At 54.1% G+C, this 18,669-nt stretch overlaps 1 protein-coding gene across 1 annotated transcript in view; it reads right to left on the bottom strand.

Annotated features, from left to right (window-relative positions):
• Positions 1-18,407, bottom strand: part of LOC144674540 (epiplakin-like) — a 36,212-nt gene extending 17,805 nt beyond the window's left edge. Inside the window, exons 1-4 of the mRNA XM_078535845.1 lie at positions 18,327-18,407; positions 17,155-17,259; positions 12,694-12,792; positions 545-3,925 (exon numbers count right to left, since the gene is read on the bottom strand). Coding sequence (XP_078391971.1) covers positions 545-3,925; positions 12,694-12,792; positions 17,155-17,259; positions 18,327-18,371 — 3,630 coding nt within the window. The 5' untranslated portion in view covers positions 18,372-18,407. The remainder of the gene's footprint in view (positions 1-544; positions 3,926-12,693; positions 12,793-17,154; positions 17,260-18,326) is intronic.
• Positions 18,408-18,669: the final 262 nt, after the last annotated feature.

The following is an 18,669-nucleotide window of genomic DNA, read 5'->3' on the forward strand; positions in this document are numbered from 1 at the left end:
CTGAAGGTAAGCATGCAGGCACAGCAGGCGGTAAAGAAGGCAAATGGTATGGTGGCCTTCATAGCCAGAGGATTCGAGTACAGGAGCAGGGATGTCTTGCTGCATGGGGAGAAAGCAGGAGCAGGGTATGGGGAGAAAGCAGGAGCAGGCTATTGAGTTGGATGATCAGCCATGATCATAATGAATGGCGGAGCAGGCTCGAAGGGCCGAATGGCCTACTCCTGCTCCTAGTTTCTATGAATGTGACGGTCAGTGATGGTCTGGGATTGTGATGGTCTGGGGAATGTGACGGTCAGTGGACTGCAGATGTTCCACTCAGTGACAGTCAGTGGTCTGAGCAGGTATTGGTCAGTGACGGTTAGTGGTCTGAGGATACACTGGTCAGTGGTGGTCAGCGGTCTAAGGGTGTACCGGTTAGTGACGGTTATTGGTCTGAGGATGTGCCAGTCAATGATGGTCACTGGGCTCAGAGTGTGCGGTCAGTGATGGTCAATGGCCTGAGGATGTGCTGGTCAGTTGCTGTGATGCCGGTCAGTGACCTTACCTCCTTTGCTTTCAGTTGGAGTAGCTCTGCTTCCTGCCTCAGTTTCTCTTTCTCCTTCTCCAGGGCTGAAATGGCCTCCTGAAGCTCACTGGCCTCTTCCTTACTCTGGGTCCACTGAAGTTCCAGTTTCTCCACAGCGCTGTTCTTCTCTCTTGTCGTCTGTTCGATGCCCTGAAGCTTCACGCTGATCTCCTTCGCTTCATTTTTGAATTTTTTAGCTTCCTTCTCAGCTTTGGCCTGAGCCTCGGAAAGTTCTGAGACTAAAGTCTTCAGGTGCTGAGCTTCTTCACTGATCGCCATCTGGCGCTGGCGCTCAGTAAACAGCAGCTTCTGAAACTCTTCCGTTTCCTCGTCCAGGCGTTGCTGCATCTGCTGCTTGTCTTCTGACAGTTTTTTTGCCTGTTCCTGAGCCTGGTCTCTCTGTTTCTGCAACATCTCAGCTTCTGCCCTCAGCTGGTTGGCCTCCTGAATAGCCTGCATCTTCTCCTTCAACATCCTTTCAGCAAGTGCTCGCTGTTGAGCCAAGTCTTCCTCTGCCAGTTTCCTCTGCCGGGCAGATTCTTGTGCCTCAACGCTTAACCTGGCTGTGTCCTCAGCTAGCTGCTTCATTTTCTCTGCTTCTTGAGCGAGATGTTTCTGAGTGTTATCCTTATCCTTCAAAACCAACATCTTGTTTTCCTCTTCGATCTTTGTCTTCAGTTTGATCAGCTCTTCCATGTGGATTTTGACTTTGTGCAGTTCAGCTTCAGCTTGATTCTTCTGTTTTATGGCCTCTGTCACCTCCGACTTGAGACGCTGCAATTCTTCATCTAAGACAGATTTCTGATGGTCCGTCTCCTCCAACTGCAATTTAACCTTTGTCAGCTCCTGTTCCACAACCGACTTCTGTCTCAGCGTCTGCTCAGCAAACTTCTTGTGCTTCTCCATGTCTGCATCAGCCATTTGTTTCTGTTTCAGAGCCGTCTCCTCAGCCTTTGCTCTCTTTGCAGCTTCCAGCTGAGCCTCTTTCCTCAGCTTTTCAGCATCTTGTTGAGCTTTAGCTTTTTGCTGAGCTTCTTTCTCAGCTCCGACTTTCAAACGTTCAGCCTCTTCAGCTTGCTGCCTGCAGAAGGTGGCCTCCTGTTCTGCTCTCAGCCTGGCCTGTTCTGCTTCCTCCGCCAGCCGCTTGGCGTTCTCTGCCTGTTCCCTCAGGTTGTCCACCATCGACTTCTCCTGCTTTTTGCTTTGCAGGAATTCCTGTTCTTTCTGCTGCACTGTTGCCAGATGCGCTTTCTCCTCAGCTTCAATACGTTTGTGAGCAGCCTCGTGTGCCAAACTAATCTGCCTCTGGGCCTCTTTCTCTGACAGCTCCTTTTGCTTCCAGGCTTCCTCAGATTTCCTCTTCAGCCGCTCGACCTCATCCAGTGCTGCCTTGCGTTGCCAAGCAGCCTCTTCCTCTGCAGCAAGAATCTCTTTGACTTTTCTTTCAGCCTCTTGTCTCTTCTTTGCTTCTTCTGAAGCCAGTGCTCGTTGTGCCCCAGCTTCCCTCTCTGCTTCTCTTTTGCTGTGCTGTGTTTCCTCGGCGATGGTTTTTAGCTTGTTCAACTCAATTTCGAGGTCGGATTTTTCTCCTGAAGCTTTTTCAAAGTTGAGTTTGAGGATCCGAATCTCCTCCTCAATGATTCTTCTATGTTTCAAAGTCTCATCCACAATGACTTTTTGCCGGTTGAGCTCAAGGTCTGAGCTCTTTCTTAGCTGGGTAATTCTTTCATCGATGTCTTGCTTGTGCTGCATTGCTTGTTCTTCCAGAAGCTTCCGTTGGTAGGCTTCATCCTCAGCCATTCGTCGCAGACGATCGTTTTCAGCTTCCTTCTCCTTCAGTGCTATTTCAGCCTCCGTTTTTAAGCGGGTGGCATCATTGATGGCTGCAAGTTTCTCCTTCAATATCCTCTCAGCCTCACTCCTCTGGTGACAGGCTTCATCTTCGGCCAGCTGTCTCTGCCGCTTGGCATCCTCTGCCACCGCTCGCAGTTTCCCTGCCTCTTCTGCCAGCTCCTTCATCTTCTGAGCCTCAGTCTCCAGCATTTGTTTGGTCTTTTCTGTGTTTGATCTGGTTTCCTCCTCAGTTTTTACTTTCAGTCGCAGTAGGATCTCCATCTCAGCTTTCACTTTAGCTAACTCCTCCTCCAGCAGCTTCCTCTGGTGAAGAACCTCACTGACCTCGTTTTTTAGCCGGTAGAGTTCCTCTTCCAGGAGCAGCCTCTGTTGTTCTCCATTCTCCGTCTCTGCCCGTAAGCGGATCACCTCCTGCTCCGCAGACAGCTTCTGCTGAGCCGTCTCGTCTGCCAACTTCCTTTGTTTCTCCAGCTCCTGCTCAGCCATTTCCTTCTGCCGTAAGGCTGACTCCTCCGTCTTCACTCTCCTCCGGGCCTCGCGGTCAGCATCTTCCTTCTGCCTCTCTGCTTCCTCTTGAGCCAGCGATTTCTTATGGGCAACCTCCTCTGCCTGCAGCCTCAGCCGGAGAGCCTCATTGGCTTTCTGACGCCATTTCTCAAGCTCCTTCTCAGCCTCTTTCTTGGACGTCTCCGCAGCCTCTTGCTGTCTCTTCAATTGTGTCGCCTCTTCCTGTAACTGGGTAACAGTCTGATGCTTCTGTTTAAGAGATAACTCGAGTTCTGTTGTCTTTTGTTCGAAAGAGATGCGTTTGCTGTGAAGTTCAGTTGCTGCACTTTTCTGAGCCATTTCCTGGGCCAACAGCAGTTGTTTCTCTTTCTCCACTTCTGCCTGTTTCATTCTTCTCTCTATGTCTACAGCCTGGTTCTTGTAATGCTGCAAGTCGTCCAAAGCCTTTTGTTTCTCTCGAGCTGCATCTTTTTCTGCCTGGATCTTCAACTTCAGCTCCTCCTCTGCCTGTTTCTTCTTCTGCGACTCGTCCTTGACCTGTTTGCGAAGTCTATCAGCCTCGTCCTGAGCTGCTTTTCTCTGTTTGTCTGCCTCCTCTGCTCGCGCTTTCAGTTGCTGCAGTTCAGACTCAGCAGAGCTTTTCTGTTTCTGTGAGGTTTCTAACTGTATCTGGATAATTCGAATCTCTTCTTCAATCTTGGTCCGACTAAGGAGCACTTCCTCCACCATCTTTGTCTTTTTCTTGATTTCGATCTCTGAGGAGTTTTTCAGTTGGCTTAACTCTTGCTGAACGTTCTGTTTCTGCTGCGCAGCACTGACTGCAACAGCTTCTCTCCTGGTCACCTCTTCCTCGATTCTCTGCTGCAGTTCTTTAGCTTCTCTCTCAGCCTCAGCTTTGGCTTTAGCATGAGCAGCCGCCAGCTGTTTCTGTTTTTCTAACTGTGCCTCCACTTCTTCCAAACGCTTTCTCTCTTCCGCCTTCAACTCTTCCGCAGTTTTCTAAATGTCAGAATCAAGGACAGAAACAACATCAGCACAAACAGAAAACCAGCAGCCAATAAGAAGATGAACCACAACCAAGGAGCTGGGCTCAAGACAGCAGGGAAAGAAATCACCAGAGAACGGGAATAATCCCACCTCCAAATCCAGCCCCTCCCGCGGAGACCTGGGGCTGCAGGAGTGATCCCCTCCACCCACTCCACTCACTGAAGGAGCTCAGTGCTCCCACTGAGGGGGGCAGCTCTTCAAATTGAATACTGAGCTCCCCTGAAAGCAAAAAAAATCAGCTGATCTTGGAAATGACTGCGACCAGTAAACCTAGTCCAAACTGGTCTTGGATACCTGAAAAAGGTGCGCCAGTCAGACTGGTTTTTGACAATTTTGAACTGTTTTTTACCTCCTCATTAGATGAGGGAGGGGGAGAAGATGCTGAGCACCCATTGGGTGAGGGGGAGGGCACTGAGCCCCCATTGGGTGAGGGCGAGGGCACTGAGCCCCCATTGGGTGAGGGCGAGGGCACTGAGCCCCTATTGGGTGAGGGCGAGGGCACTGAGCCCCCATTGGGTGAGGGCGATGGCACTGAGCCCCCATTGGGTGAGGGCGAGGGCACTGAGGTCCCATGGGGTGAGGGCGAGGGCACTGAGGTCCCATTGGGTGAGGGCGAGGGCACTGAGGTCCCATTGGGTGAGGGCGAGGGCACTGAGGTCCCATTGGGTGAGGGCGAGGGCACTGAGGTCCCATTGGGTGAGGGCGAGGGCACTGAGCCCCCATTGGGTGAGGGCGAGGGCACTGAGCCCCCATTGGGTGAGGGCGAGGGCACTGAGGTCCCACTGGGTGAGGGCGAGGGCACTGAGCCCCCATTGGGTGAGGAGAGGGCACTGGGTTTCCTTTAGCTGAGGGAGAAAGTACTAAGCTCCCACTGGGTGAATGAGAGGGAGCTAGGCTCCCATTGGGTGAAGGCGAGGGCACAGGGCTCCTATTGGGTGATGGACAGGGCTCCCATTGGGTGAAGGCGAGGGAACGGTCTCCTATTGGGTGATGGTCAGGGCTCCCATCGGGTGAAGGCAAGGGAACGGGCTCCTATTGGGTGATGGTCAGGGCTCCCATTGGGTGAAGGCGAGGGCACAGGGCTCCTATTGGGTGATGGACAGGGCTCCCATTGGGTGAAGGCGAGGGCACAGGGCTCCTATTGGGTGATGGTCAGGGCTCCCATTGGGTGAAGGCGAGGGAACGAGCTCCTATTGGGTGATGGTCAGGGCTCCCAGTGGGTGAGGGCGAGGGCATTGGACTCACACTGGGTTGGGGAGAGCAAGCAGGGTCCCAGTTGGATAGGGGAGAGGGTACTGGTCTCCCATTGGGTGAGGAAGAGGGCACTGGGTTCACATTGGGTGATGCACGGAGCACTGGACTCCCACAGGTGGGGGAGAGGGCACTGGGCTCCCATTGGGTGAGAGTGAGGGCACTGGGCTCCCATTGGGTGAGGGCGAGGGCACTGAGGTCCCACTGGGTGAGGGCGAGGGCACTGAGCCCCCACTGGGTGAGGAGAGGGCACTGGGTTTCCTTTAGCTGAGGGAGAAAGTACTAAGCTCCCACTGGGTGAATGAGAGAGAGCTAGGCTCCCATTGGGTGAAGGCGAGGGAACGGGCTCCTATTGGGTGATGGTCAGGGCTCCCATTGGGTGAAGGCGAGGGCACAAGGCTCCTATTGGGTGATGGACAGGGCTCCCATTGGGTGAAGGCGAGGGCATAGGGCTCCTATTGGGTGATGGTCAGGGCTCCCAGTGGGTGAAGGCGAGGGCATTGGACTCACATTGGGTTGGGGAGAGCAAGCAGGGTCCCAGCTGGATAGGGGAGAGGGCACTGGTCTCCCATTGGGTGAGGAAGAGGGCACTGGGTTCACATTGGGTGATGCATGGAGCACTGGACTCCCACTGGTGGGGGAGAGGGCACTGGGCTCCCATTGGGTGAGAGTGAGGGCACTGGGCTCCCATTGGGTGAGGGCGAGGGCACTGAGGTCCCACTGGGTGAGGGCGAGGGCACTGAGCCCCCATTGGGTGAGGAGAGGGCACTGGGTTTCCTTTAGCTGAGGGAGAAAGTACTAAGCTCCCACTGGGTGAATGAGAGGGAGCTAGGCTCCCATTGGGTGAGAGTGAGGGCACTGGGCTCCCATTGGGTGAGAGTGAGGGCACTGGGCTCCCATTGGGTGAGGGACAGATCACTGGGCTCCCATTGGGTGAGGGACAGGGGACTGAGCTCCCATTGGGTGAGGAAATGTGAGCAAAAGGTTTTGGCAAAACTTCACAGGGACAGAATTCAGATGAGAATTGGATCTGAATTTGGAACTGTCTGAAAACAGGATATTGAAGAACAAGCGACAATCAGACACTGCCCAGTCCACATGTTCCAGAAACAGGGACAAGATCGCTGACTACAAACACAGCTCTGTACATTAAACCAGGTGCAAACATCAATAGTCAAGATTGTCAAAGTCTCCCTTAACAACGCAATCGAGCCTCTAACCAGCCACTCCATGTTGTACAGAGTGCAGCCAATTCCCATCTCCTGTTGGGACAGGTCCCTACATCAGCTCCTATTTCAAATACCAATTAATTTCCAACTTCAGAAAGTTAGTTTAGGCCCATTCTGACTCATTAATCAAAGATTCAAACATTGTAAAGTATCGGTGAGGGACAGAGTCAAGACTATTCCTAGTCCGAAAGTACCTCATAAATCAGAGGATCTGTTTTATAAACATTCACCTCTTCAACTTGACAGGTTCAGAGTACAAGACCCCAACCAGACAGCCGACCCCAAATATCCCCAACCCAAATGCCCCGACCCCAGATACCCTGATCCCCAAACACCCCGACCCCCAAAACACCCCGACCCCCTAAACACCCCGACCCCCAAAACACCCCGACCCCCAAACACCCCGACCCCCAAAACACCCCGACCCCCAAAACACCCCGACCCCCAAAACACCCCGACCCTAAACACCTTGACCCCCAAACACCCCAACCCTAAACACCCCGACCCCCAAACACCCCGACCCCCAAAACACCCCGACCCCCAAACACCCCGACCCCCAAAACACCCCGACCCTAAACACCTTGACCCCCAAACACCCCAACCCTAAACACCCCGACCCCCAAACACCCCGACCCTAAACCCTGACCCCCAAACACCCCGACCCTAAACCCCGACCCCCAAAACACCCAGACCCTAAACACCCCGACCCCCAAAACACCCTGACCCCCAAACACCCCGACCCTAAACACCCCGACCCTAAACACCCCGACCCTAAACACCCCGACCCCCAAACACCCCGACCCTAAACCCTGACCCCCAAACACCCCGACCCTAAACCCCGACCCCCCAAACACCCCGACCCTAAACACCCCGACCCCCAAAACACCCCGACCCCCAAACACCCCGACCCTAAAACACCCCGACCCCCAAAACACCCCGACCCTAAACACCCCGACCCCCAAAACACCCCGACCCTACACACTCCGACCCCCAAAACACCCCGACCCCCAAAACACCCCGACCCCCAAAACACCCCGACCCCCAAACACCCCGACCCTAAAACACCCCGACCCCCAAAACACCCCGACCCTAAACACCCCGACCCCCAAAACACCCCGACCCTACACACTCCGATCCCCAAACACCCCGAGCCCAAAACACCCCGAGCCCAAAACACCCCGACCCCCAAAACATCCCGACCCCCAAAACATCCCGACCCTAAACACCCCGACCCTAAACACCCCGACCCTAAACACCCCGACCCTAAACACCCCGACCCCCAAACACCCCGACCCTAAAATACCCCAACCCCCAAAACACCCCGACCCTAAACACCCCGACCCCCAAAACACCCCGACCCTACACACTCCGACCCCCAAAACACCCCGACCCTAAACACCCCGACCCTAAACACCCCGACACCCAAAACACCCCGACCCCCAAAACACCCCGACCCCCAAACACCCCGACCCTAAAACACCCCGACCCCCAAAACACCCCGACCCTAAACACCCCGACCCCCAAAACACCCCGACCCTAAACACCCCGACCCCCAAACACCCCGACCCTAAACACCCCGACACCCAAAACACCCCGACCCCCAAAACACCCCGACTCCCAAACACCCCGACCCCCAAACACCCCGACTCCCAAAACACCCTGACCCTAAACACCCCGAGCCCAAAACACCCCGACCCTAAACACCCCGACCCCCAAAACACCCCGACCCCCAAAACACCCCGACCCCCAAACACCCCGACCCCCAAACACCCCGACTCCCAAAACACCCTGACCCTAAACACCCCGAGCCCAAAACACCCCGACCCCCAAAACACCCCGACCCCCAAAACACCCCGACCCCCAAAACACTTCGACCGCCAAACACCCCGAACCCCAAACACCCCGATCCCCAAACACCCCGATCCCCAAACACCCCGATCCCCAAACACCCCAACCCCCAAAACATCCCGACCCTAAACACCCCGACCCTAAACACCCCGACCCCCAAACACCCCGACCCTAAAACACCCCGACCCCCAAAACACCCCGACCCTAAACACCCCGACCCCCAAAACACCCCGACCCTAAACACCCCGACCCCCAAACACCCCGACTCCCAAACACCCCGACCCTAAACACCCCGACTCCCAAACACCCCGACCCCCACACACCCCGACTCCCAAACACCCCGACCCTAAACACCCCGACTCCCAAACACCCCGACCCCCAAACACCCCGACTCCCAAAACACCCCGACCCTAAACACCCCGAGCCCAAAACACCCCGACCCCCAAAACACCCCGACCCCCAAAACACCCCGACCCTCAAAACACCCCGACCCCCAAAACACCCCGACCCCCAAAACACTCCGACCGCCAAACACCCCGATCCCCAAACACCCCGATCCCCAAACACCCCGATCCCCAAACACCCCGAGCCCAAAACACCCCGAGCCCAAAACACCCCAACCCCCAAAACATCCCGACCCTAAACACCCCGACTCTAAACACCCCGACCCTAAACACCCCGACCCCCAAAACACCCGACTCTAAACACGCCGACCCCAAAATACCCGACCCTAAAACACCCTGACCCCCAAAACACCCCGACCCCTAAACACCCCGACCCCCAAAACACACCGACCCCCAAACACCCCGACCCTAAACACCCCGACCCTAAACACTCCGACCCCGAAAACACCCCGACCCCCAAAACACCCCGACCCTAAATACCCCGGCCCCCAAAACACCCCGACCCTAAACACCCGACCCGAAAACACCCCGACCCCCTAAACACCCCAACCCTAAACACCCCGACCCCCAAAACACCCCGACCCCCAAAACACCCCGACCCTAAATACCCCGGCCCCCAAAACACCCCGACCCCTAAACACCCCGACCCTAAACACCCGACCCGAAAACACCCCGACCCCCTAAACACCCCAACCCTAAACACCCCGACCCCCAAAACACCCCAACCCTAAACACCCCGACCCCTAAAACACCCCGACCCCTAAAACACCCCGACCCCTAAACACCCCGACCCCCAAAACACCCCGACCCCCAAAACACCCCGACCCCCAAAACACCCCGACCCCCAAAACACCCCGACCCTAAACACCCCGACCCTAAACACCCCGACCCCGAAAACACCCCGACCCCCAAAACACCCCGACCCTAAATACCCCGGCCCCCAAAACACCCCGACCCCTAAACACCCCGACCCTAAACACCCGACCCGAAAACACCCCGACCCCTAAACACCCCAACCCTAAACACCCCGACCCCCAAAACACCCCGACCCTACACACTCCGACCCCCAAAACACCCCGACCCTAAACACCCCGACCCTAAACACCCCGACACCCAAAACACCCCGACCCCCAAAAAACCCCGACCCCCAAACACCCCGACCCCCAAAACACCCCGACCCTAAACACCCCGACCCCCAAAACACCCCGACCCTAAACACCCCGACCCCCAAACACCCCGACCCTAAACACCCCGACACCCAAAACACCCCGACCCCCAAAACACCCCGACCCCCAAACACCCCGACTCCCAAAACACCCCGACCCCCAAAACACCCCGACTCCCAAAACACCCCGACCCTAAACACCCCGAGCCCAAAACACCCTGACCCTAAACACCCCGACCCCCAAAACACCCCGACCCTAAACACCCCGACCCCCAAACACCCCGACCCTAAACACCCCGACACCCAAAACACCCCGACCCCCAAAACACCCCGACTCCCAAACACCCCGACCCCCAAACACCCCGACTCCCAAAACACCCTGACCCTAAACACCCCGAGCCCAAAACACCCCGACCCTAAACACCCCGACCCCCAAAACACCCCGACCCCCAAAACACCCCGACCCCCAAACACCCCGACCCCCAAACACCCCGACTCCCAAAACACCCTGACCCTAAACACCCCGAGCCCAAAACACCCCGACCCCCAAAACACCCCGACCCCCAAAACACCCCGACCCCCAAAACACTTCGACCGCCAAACACCCCGAACCCCAAACACCCCGATCCCCAAACACCCCGATCCCCAAACACCCCGATCCCCAAACACCCCAACCCCCAAAACATCCCGACCCTAAACACCCCGACCCTAAACACCCCGACCCCCAAACACCCCGACCCTAAAACACCCCGACCCCCAAAACACCCCGACCCTAAACACCCCGACCCCCAAAACACCCCGACCCTAAACACCCCGACCCCCAAACACCCCGACTCCCAAACACCCCGACCCTAAACACCCCGACTCCCAAACACCCCGACCCCCAAACACCCCGACTCCCAAAACACCCCGACCCTAAACACCCCGAGCCCAAAACACCCCGACCCCCAAAACACCCCGACCCCCAAAACACCCCGACCCCCAAAACACCCCGACCCCCAAAACACCCCAACCCCCAAAACACTCCGACCGCCAAACACCCCGAACCCCAAACACCCCGATCCCCAAACACCCCGATCCCCAAACACCCCGAGCCCAAAACACCCCGAGCCCAAAACACCCCAACCCCCAAAACATCCCGACCCTAAACACCCCAACTCTAAACACCCCGACCCTAAACACCCCGACCCCCAAAACACCCGACTCTAAACACGCCGACCCCAAAATACCCGACCCTAAAACACCCTGACCCCCAAAACACCCCGACCCCTAAACACCCCGACCCCCAAAACACACCGACCCCCAAACACCCCGACCCTAAACACCCCGACCCTAAACACCCCGACCCCGAAAACACCCCGACCCCCAAAACACCCCGACCCTAAATACCCCGGCCCCCAAAACACCCCGACCCCTAAACACCCCGACCCTAAACACCCGACCCGAAAACACCCCGACCCCCTAAACACCCCAACCCTAAACACCCCGACCCCCAAAACACCCCGACCCCCAAAACACCCCGACCCTAAATACCCCGGCCCCCAAAACACCCCGACCCCTAAACACCCCGACCCTAAACACCCGACCCGAAAACACCCCGACCCCCTAAACACCCAAACCCTAAACACCCCGACCCCTAAAACACCCCGACCCCTAAACACCCCGACACCCAAAACACCCCAACCCTAAACACCCCGACCCCTAAAACACCCCGACCCCTAAAACACCCCGACCCCTAAACACCCCGACCCCCAAAACACCCCGACCCCCAAAACACCCCGACCCCTAAAACACCCCGACCCCTAAAACACCCCGACCCCTAAATACCCCGACCCCCAAAACACCCCGACCCCCAAAACACCCCGACCCCCAAAACACCCCGACCCCCAAAACACCCCGACCCTAAACATCATCAAGACCTGTAAAACCAGTTCAAAAACACAGAAACAATTATTAATTCTGATGCACTGGATCTCCCTCGCTCACTGGATCCCACTCGCGCACTCCGCCCCCTCACTCCTTCTCCCTCACACCTTCCTCCTCGCATGCTCCTTCTCCCTCGCTCTCTCCTCCTCCCTCACACACTCCCCCTCCCTCGCACACTCCTCCTCCCTCACATACACCTTCTCCCTCGTATGCTTCACCCGCTCTCATAATTCACCTCCTCGCACACACGGCCTCCTCGTTGGTGTGTGTTAACCCTCACCCTGCACACTGACCCCTCACCCTGCACACTGACCCCTAACCCTGCACAATGACCCCTAACCCTGCGCACTGACCCTTAACCCTGCGCACTGACCCCTCAGCCTGCACAATGACCCGTAACCCTGCACATTGACCCCTCACCCTGCACACTGACCCCTCACCCTGCACACTGACCCCTCACCCTGCACACTGACCCCTCACGCTGCACACTGACCTTCACGCTGCACACTGACCCCTCACCCTGCACATTGACCCTTCACCCTGCACACTGACCCCTAACCCTGCACACTGACCTTCACGCTGCACACTGACCCCTCACCCTGCACACTGACCCCTCACCCTGCACACTGACCCTTCACCATGCACATTGACCCGAGCCCTGCACACTGACCCCTAACCCTACGCACTGACCTTCGCGCTGTACCTTGACCCTCACACTGCACACTGACACCTAACCCTTCACACTGACCCTTAACTGACCCCTAACCCTGAAAACTGACCCCTAACCCTGCACACTGACACTGACCCCCTAACCCTGCAAACTGACCCCTAACCCTGCACACTGACCCCTAGCCCTGCACTCCGACCCCTCATTCAAAGCTTCTTCAGAAGCCTCACCTCTTCATTCTCCAGGCGATGAAGATTGACGGTGATAAACTTGATGTACTGACTGGACAGGGTCATCAGTTCGATATAACGAGTCTGCAGATCCACCAACTGTAAGAATAAAACAGGCAATGACTCCCACTGACCCTCAGCAACCACCGACCTTCTCCCACCACCGGCCCTCTCCGACCACCATCGAACTCCAACCCTCACCAACCACAGACCCTATTGAGCCACACATTCTCTCTGGTCACTGAGGCGGGGAGGATGAGGAGTGGGGACGGGTAGGGAAAGGGGTGGAGGTGGAGAGGGTGAGGGTAAGAGAAGGGTGGGGAAGGGGAGGTCGAGGGGGCAGGGTGACCAGTGGAGAGGGTTTTACTGGAGTTTCTCTTAATTCATTTATGGGATGTGGGCTTCGCTGGCTGGGCCAGCATTTATTGCCCATTCCTAGTTGCCCTTGAGAAGGTGGTGTTGAGCTGCCTTCTTGAGCCGCTGCAGTCCCTGTGGTGTAGGTACACCCACAGTGCTGTTAGGGAGGGAGTTCCAGGATTTTGACCCAGTGACAGTGAAGGAACGGCGATATATTTCCCAAGTCAGGATGGTGAGTGGCTTGGAGGGGAACTTCCAGGTGGTGCTGTTCCCATCTCTCTGCTGCCCTTGTCCTTCTAGATGGTAGCGGGCGTGGGTTTGGAAGGTGCTGTCTAAGGAACCTTGGTGAATTCCTGCAGTGCATCTTGTAGATGGTACACACTGCTGCTACTGTGCGTCGGTGGTGGAGGGAGTGAATGTTTGTGGATGTGGTGCCAATCAAGCGGGGCTGCTTTGTCCTGGACGGTGTCAAGCTTCTTGAGTGTTGTGGGAGCTGCACTCATCCAGGCAAGTGGAGAGTATTCCATCACACTCCTGACTTGTACCTTGCAGATGGTGGACAGGCTTTGGGGAGTCAGGAGGTGAGTTACTCGTCGCACGATTCCCAGCCTCTGACCTGCTCTTGTAGCCACAGTATTTATATGGCTAGTCCAGTTCAGTTTCTGGTTAATGGTAACCCCCAGGATGTTGATAGTAGGGGATTCAGTGATGGTAATGCAATTGAACATCAAGGGGTGATGATTAGATTCTCTCTTGTTGGAGATGGACATTGCCTGACACTTGTGTGGTGCGAATGTTACTTGCCACTTGTCAGCCCAAGTCTGGATATTATCCAGGTCTTGCTGCATTTGGACATGGACTGCTTCAGTATCTTAGGAGTCGCGAATGGTGCTGAACATTGTGCAATCATCAGTGAACATCCCCACTTCTGACCTTATGATGGAAGGAAGGTCATTGATGAAGCAACTGAAGACGGTTGGGCTGAGGATGCTATCCTAATGAGTGAGAGTAGCAGCTGGGTTGGATTTGTCCTGCTTTTTGTGTGCAGGACATGTCTAGGGAATTTTCCACATAGCCGGGTAGATGCCAGTGTTGTAGCTGACGAGAGGAAACTCTGTCACTAGAAGGGTTTAAAATTGATAAGGAGGAAGTGTTGAATAGACTGTCGGTACTTAGAGTTGACAAGGCACCGGGACTGGATGAGATGCATCCAAGGATATTGAAGGAAGTGAGAGTAGAAATTGCAGGGGCACTGGCCATAATCTTTCAGTCTTCCCTAGACTCAGGGGTGGTGCCAGAGGACTGGAGAATTGCAAACATTACACCCTTGTTCAAAAAAGGTTGTAAGGATAAGCCCAGCAATTACAGACCAGTCAGTTTAACTTCAGTGGTGGGCAAGATTCTAGAAACAATTATTTGGGATAGAATTAGTAGTCACGTGGTAAAATATGGGTTGATAAGGAAGAGCTGGCCTGGATTTCCAAAGGGGAAATTGTGTTTAACTAACTTGCTGGAGTTTTTTGAAGAGGTAACAGAAAAGGTCGATGAGGGTAATGCTGTTGATGTGGTGTATATGGACTTTCAAAAGGCATTTGACACAGTGCCACACAACAGACTTGTGAGAAAAGTTATTGCTCATGGAATAAAAGGGACAGTAGCAACGTGGATACAAAATTGCTGAAAAGTAGGAAGCAGAGAGTAATGGTCAATGGATATTTTTTGAGCTGGAGGAAGGTTTGTGGTGGAGTTCCCCAGGGGTTGGTCTTGGGACCCTTGCTTTTCCTGATATATATTAATGATCCAGATCTTGGTGTGCAGGGGACAATTTCAAAGTTTGCGGATGATACGAAGCTTGGGAGTGTTGTGAACTGTGAGGAGGATGGTGTGGAACTTCAAGAGGACATAGACAGGTTGGTGGAGTGGGCAGATAGGTGGCAGATGAAGTTCAATGTGGAGAAGTGTGAGATGATGCATTTTGGTAGGAAGAACATGGACAGACAATATAAAATAAGAGGTGAAATTTTGAAGGGGGTGCAGGAGCAGAAAGACCTGGGTGTATATGTGCATAGATCATTGAAGGTGGCAGGACAGGTGGAGAGAGCAGTTAATAAAGCAGATAGTATCCTGGGCTTTATTAATAGGGGCAGAGAGTACAAGAGCAGGGAGGTTATGCTGAATTTATATAAGACACTGGTTTGACCTCAGCTGGAGTATTGTGTACAGTCCTGGGTCCACACTATAGGAAGGATGTGAACACATTGGAGAGAGTGCAGAAGAGGTTTACAGGAATGGTTCCAGGGATGAGAAACTTCAGCTATGAGGATAGATTGGAGAGGTTGGGACTGTTCTCCTTGGAGAGAAGGTGGCTAAAAGGAGATTTGATAGAGATGTTCAAAATCATGAGGGGGCTGGACAGAGTAGATAGGGAGAAGCTGGTCCCACTCGTAAAAGGATCAAGAACGAGGGGGCACAGATTTAAAGTGATTTGCAAAGAAACAAGTGTGATGTGGGAAAAAGCTTTTTCACACAATGAGTGGTTTGGGTCTGGAATGCGCTGCCTGGAAGTGTGGTGGAGGCAGGTTCAATTGAGACATTCGAGAGGACATTAGATTATTATTTGAATGGAAACAATGTGCAGGGGTACAGGGAAAAGGCAGGGCAATGGCACTAGGTCATAATGCTCATTTGGAGAGCTGGTGCAGACATGATGGGCCGAATGGCCTCCTTCTGTGCCATTAAAATTCTGTGATTCTGTACTGGAACAGCTTGGCTAGGGGTGCGGCAAGTTCTGGAGCACAAGTCTTCAGTACTTTTGCTGGAATATTGTCAGGGTCCATAGCCTTTGCAGTATCCAGTGCCTTCAGCCGTTTCTTGATCTCATGCGGAGTGAATCGAATTGGCTGAAGGCTGGCATCTGTGATGCTGGGGACCTCCGGAGGAGTTCGAGGTGGATTATCCACTCAGTACTACTGGCTGGAGGATAAGTAAGGCACGGGAATACATGATGAATGGTAGGGCCCGGGGAAGTACCGAGGATCAGAGAGACCTTGGTGTGCATGTCCACTGGTCCCTTAAGGTAGCGGGACAGGTAGATAAGGTGGTTAAGAAGGCATATGGGATACTTGCCTCTATTAGCTGAGGCATAGAATATAAGAGCAGGGAGGTTATGCTGGAACTGTATAAAACGTTGGTTATGCCACAGCTAGAGTATTGTGTGCAGTTCTGGAATCCACATCATAGGAAGGATGTGATTGTACTAGAGAGAGTGCAGAGGAGATTTACCAGGATGTTGCCTGTGCTGGAGAGTTTTAGTTATGAGGAGAGATTGGATAGACTGGGGTTATTTTCCTTGGAGCAGAGGAGATTGAGGGGGGACATGATTGAGGCATATAAAATTATGAGGAGCATAGATAGGGTAGACAGGAAGGAACTTTTCCCCTTGGCGGAGGGATCTATAACCAGGGGGCATAGATTTAAGGTAAGGGGCAGGAGGTTTAGAGGGGATGTGAGGAAGAATGTTTTCACCCAGAGGGTGGTGGGAATCTGGAACTCATTGCCTGAAAGGGTGGAAGAGGCAGAAACCCTCATAACATTTAAGGAGTATTTGGATGTGCACTTGCGATGCCATGGCAAACAAGGCTATGGGCCTAGTGCTGGAAAATGGGATTAGAATAGTTAGGTACTTGTTTGACTGGCGCAGACTCGATGGGCCGAAGGGCCTTTTTCTGTGCTGTAGACCTCTCTGACTCTATAACTATGACTCTATTGTAGCAAACGCTTCAGCCTTCTCTTTTGCACTGATGTGCTGGGCTCCTCCATCATTGAGGATGGGGATATTTGTGGAGCCTCCTCCTTCAGTGAGTTGTTTAATTGTCCACCACCTGTTTTAGCAGCTGGAATGCCGATGACCAGCTGCAGGTTTGACAGCTTCCTGTCCGGCCAGGACAACACTCAACTCACACAGAATCCCAACCAGTCATTGGTCCATTCATTCTGGAGTCAAACTGGCTGCCCAGTTACTAACAGAGACCTGAACTCCGATCGGTGCCTGGCACGGCCTGGTCAGCTGTGACTGCACATTGTAAAGGTGGGATAGCTCCTTACCTCTTGGATGATAGTGTCTGAGGCTGACACCACTTTCTGTTTCTTCACAGGAGATATGACGGGTTCCATCTGAGCTTTATAGGTAACTAACTGAAGTTCATAGTCCTAGGGAAAGCACAATGCAGCAGAATTAACAACAGCATCTGGACAGCCAGTCACACAAACAACTTCTATCATTCAAAATCCCAGTCTCTACTCATAGGAGGGTGTGTGTGTGTCTATGTGTGTGTCTATGTGTGTGTCTGTGTGTGTGTATGTATGTGTGTGTCTGTGTGCATGTGTCTGTGTGTGTGTATGTGTGTGTGTGTCTGTGTGTATGTGTCTGCATGTGTGCCTGTGTGTATGTGTGTATGTGTGTGTGTATGTGTGTGTGTGTGTGTGTGTGTGTATGTGTGTATGTGTGTGTATGTGTGTGTATGTGTGTGTATGTATGTGTGTATCTGTATGTGTGTGTATGTGTGTGTGTGTGTGTGTCTGTGTGTGTGTGTGCGTCTGTGTGTGTGTGTGTGTGTGTGTGTATGTGTCTGTGTGTGTGTGTGTGTGTGTGTATGTGTGTGTGTGTCTGTGTGTGTATGTATGTGTGTCTGTGTGTGTGTGAGTGAGAGTGCAATTGTAAGTTTGCGCATGCATCTGTGAGTGTGTGTGTGAGAACGGGATGTGTGTGTGTGTGCGTGTGTCTGAGTGTGCATGTGTGTGCACATGTGGAGGTGTGAGAGTGACTGTGTATGTGTGAGTGAGAGTGTGTGCACGTGTGCGTATGCACGAGTGTGTGCGTGAGTGTGTGTAGGCATGTGTCTGTGTGTGTGTCTTTGTGTTTGTGTGTCTGTGCGTGTGTGTGTGCATGAGTGTGTGTGTGTGTGTGCGTGCACGTGTGTGTGTGTGAGAAAGAGTGAGTTTGTGTGCGTGTGCAAGTGTGAGCAAGAGTGCAAGGGTATGAGTGTGAGTTTGTGCATCTGAGTGTGCGCGTGTGTGGGAGTGTGAGAGTGTGAGTATGTGAGTGAGTGTGAGTGCATGTGAGTGTGTGTACATGTGTTGGCGTTCATGTGCACGAGTGAATGAGTGAGTGAGTGAGTGATTTTATACGTGAGTGAGTGTATATGTGAGGGCATTCAAGAGTTTGGTTTTGATTCGAGCCTGTACCTATTCTCCTTGTGTTAACTGTATTTTGTTACCTTGATAGTGTCGATGTTATTGCTTTGCAAACTTCTCGCATTCATCCACCTTCTCTCTGTTCTTCTCAACTTCCTGCAACACTTTCTGTAAAACCAGGAACACTTGAATTAGCAGAGGGCGAGGGGTGGAGAGGGGGAGGGGTGGAGAGGGGGAGGGCGAGGGGTGGAGAGGGGGAGGGGTGGAGAGGGGAGGGCGAGGGGTGGAGAGGGGGAGGGGTGGAGAGGGGGAGGGCGAGGGGTGGAGAGGGGGAGGGGTGGGAGAGGGGGAGGGCGAGGGGTGGAGAGGGGGAGGGGTGGAGAGGGGGAGGGGGAGGGGTGGAGAGGGGGAGGGTGAGGGGTGGAG

This window comes from Cetorhinus maximus, chromosome 3 (genome assembly GCF_964194155.1).
Source record: "Cetorhinus maximus chromosome 3, sCetMax3.hap1.1, whole genome shotgun sequence".
In the NCBI taxonomy this organism is placed as follows: domain Eukaryota; kingdom Metazoa; phylum Chordata; class Chondrichthyes; order Lamniformes; family Cetorhinidae; genus Cetorhinus; species Cetorhinus maximus.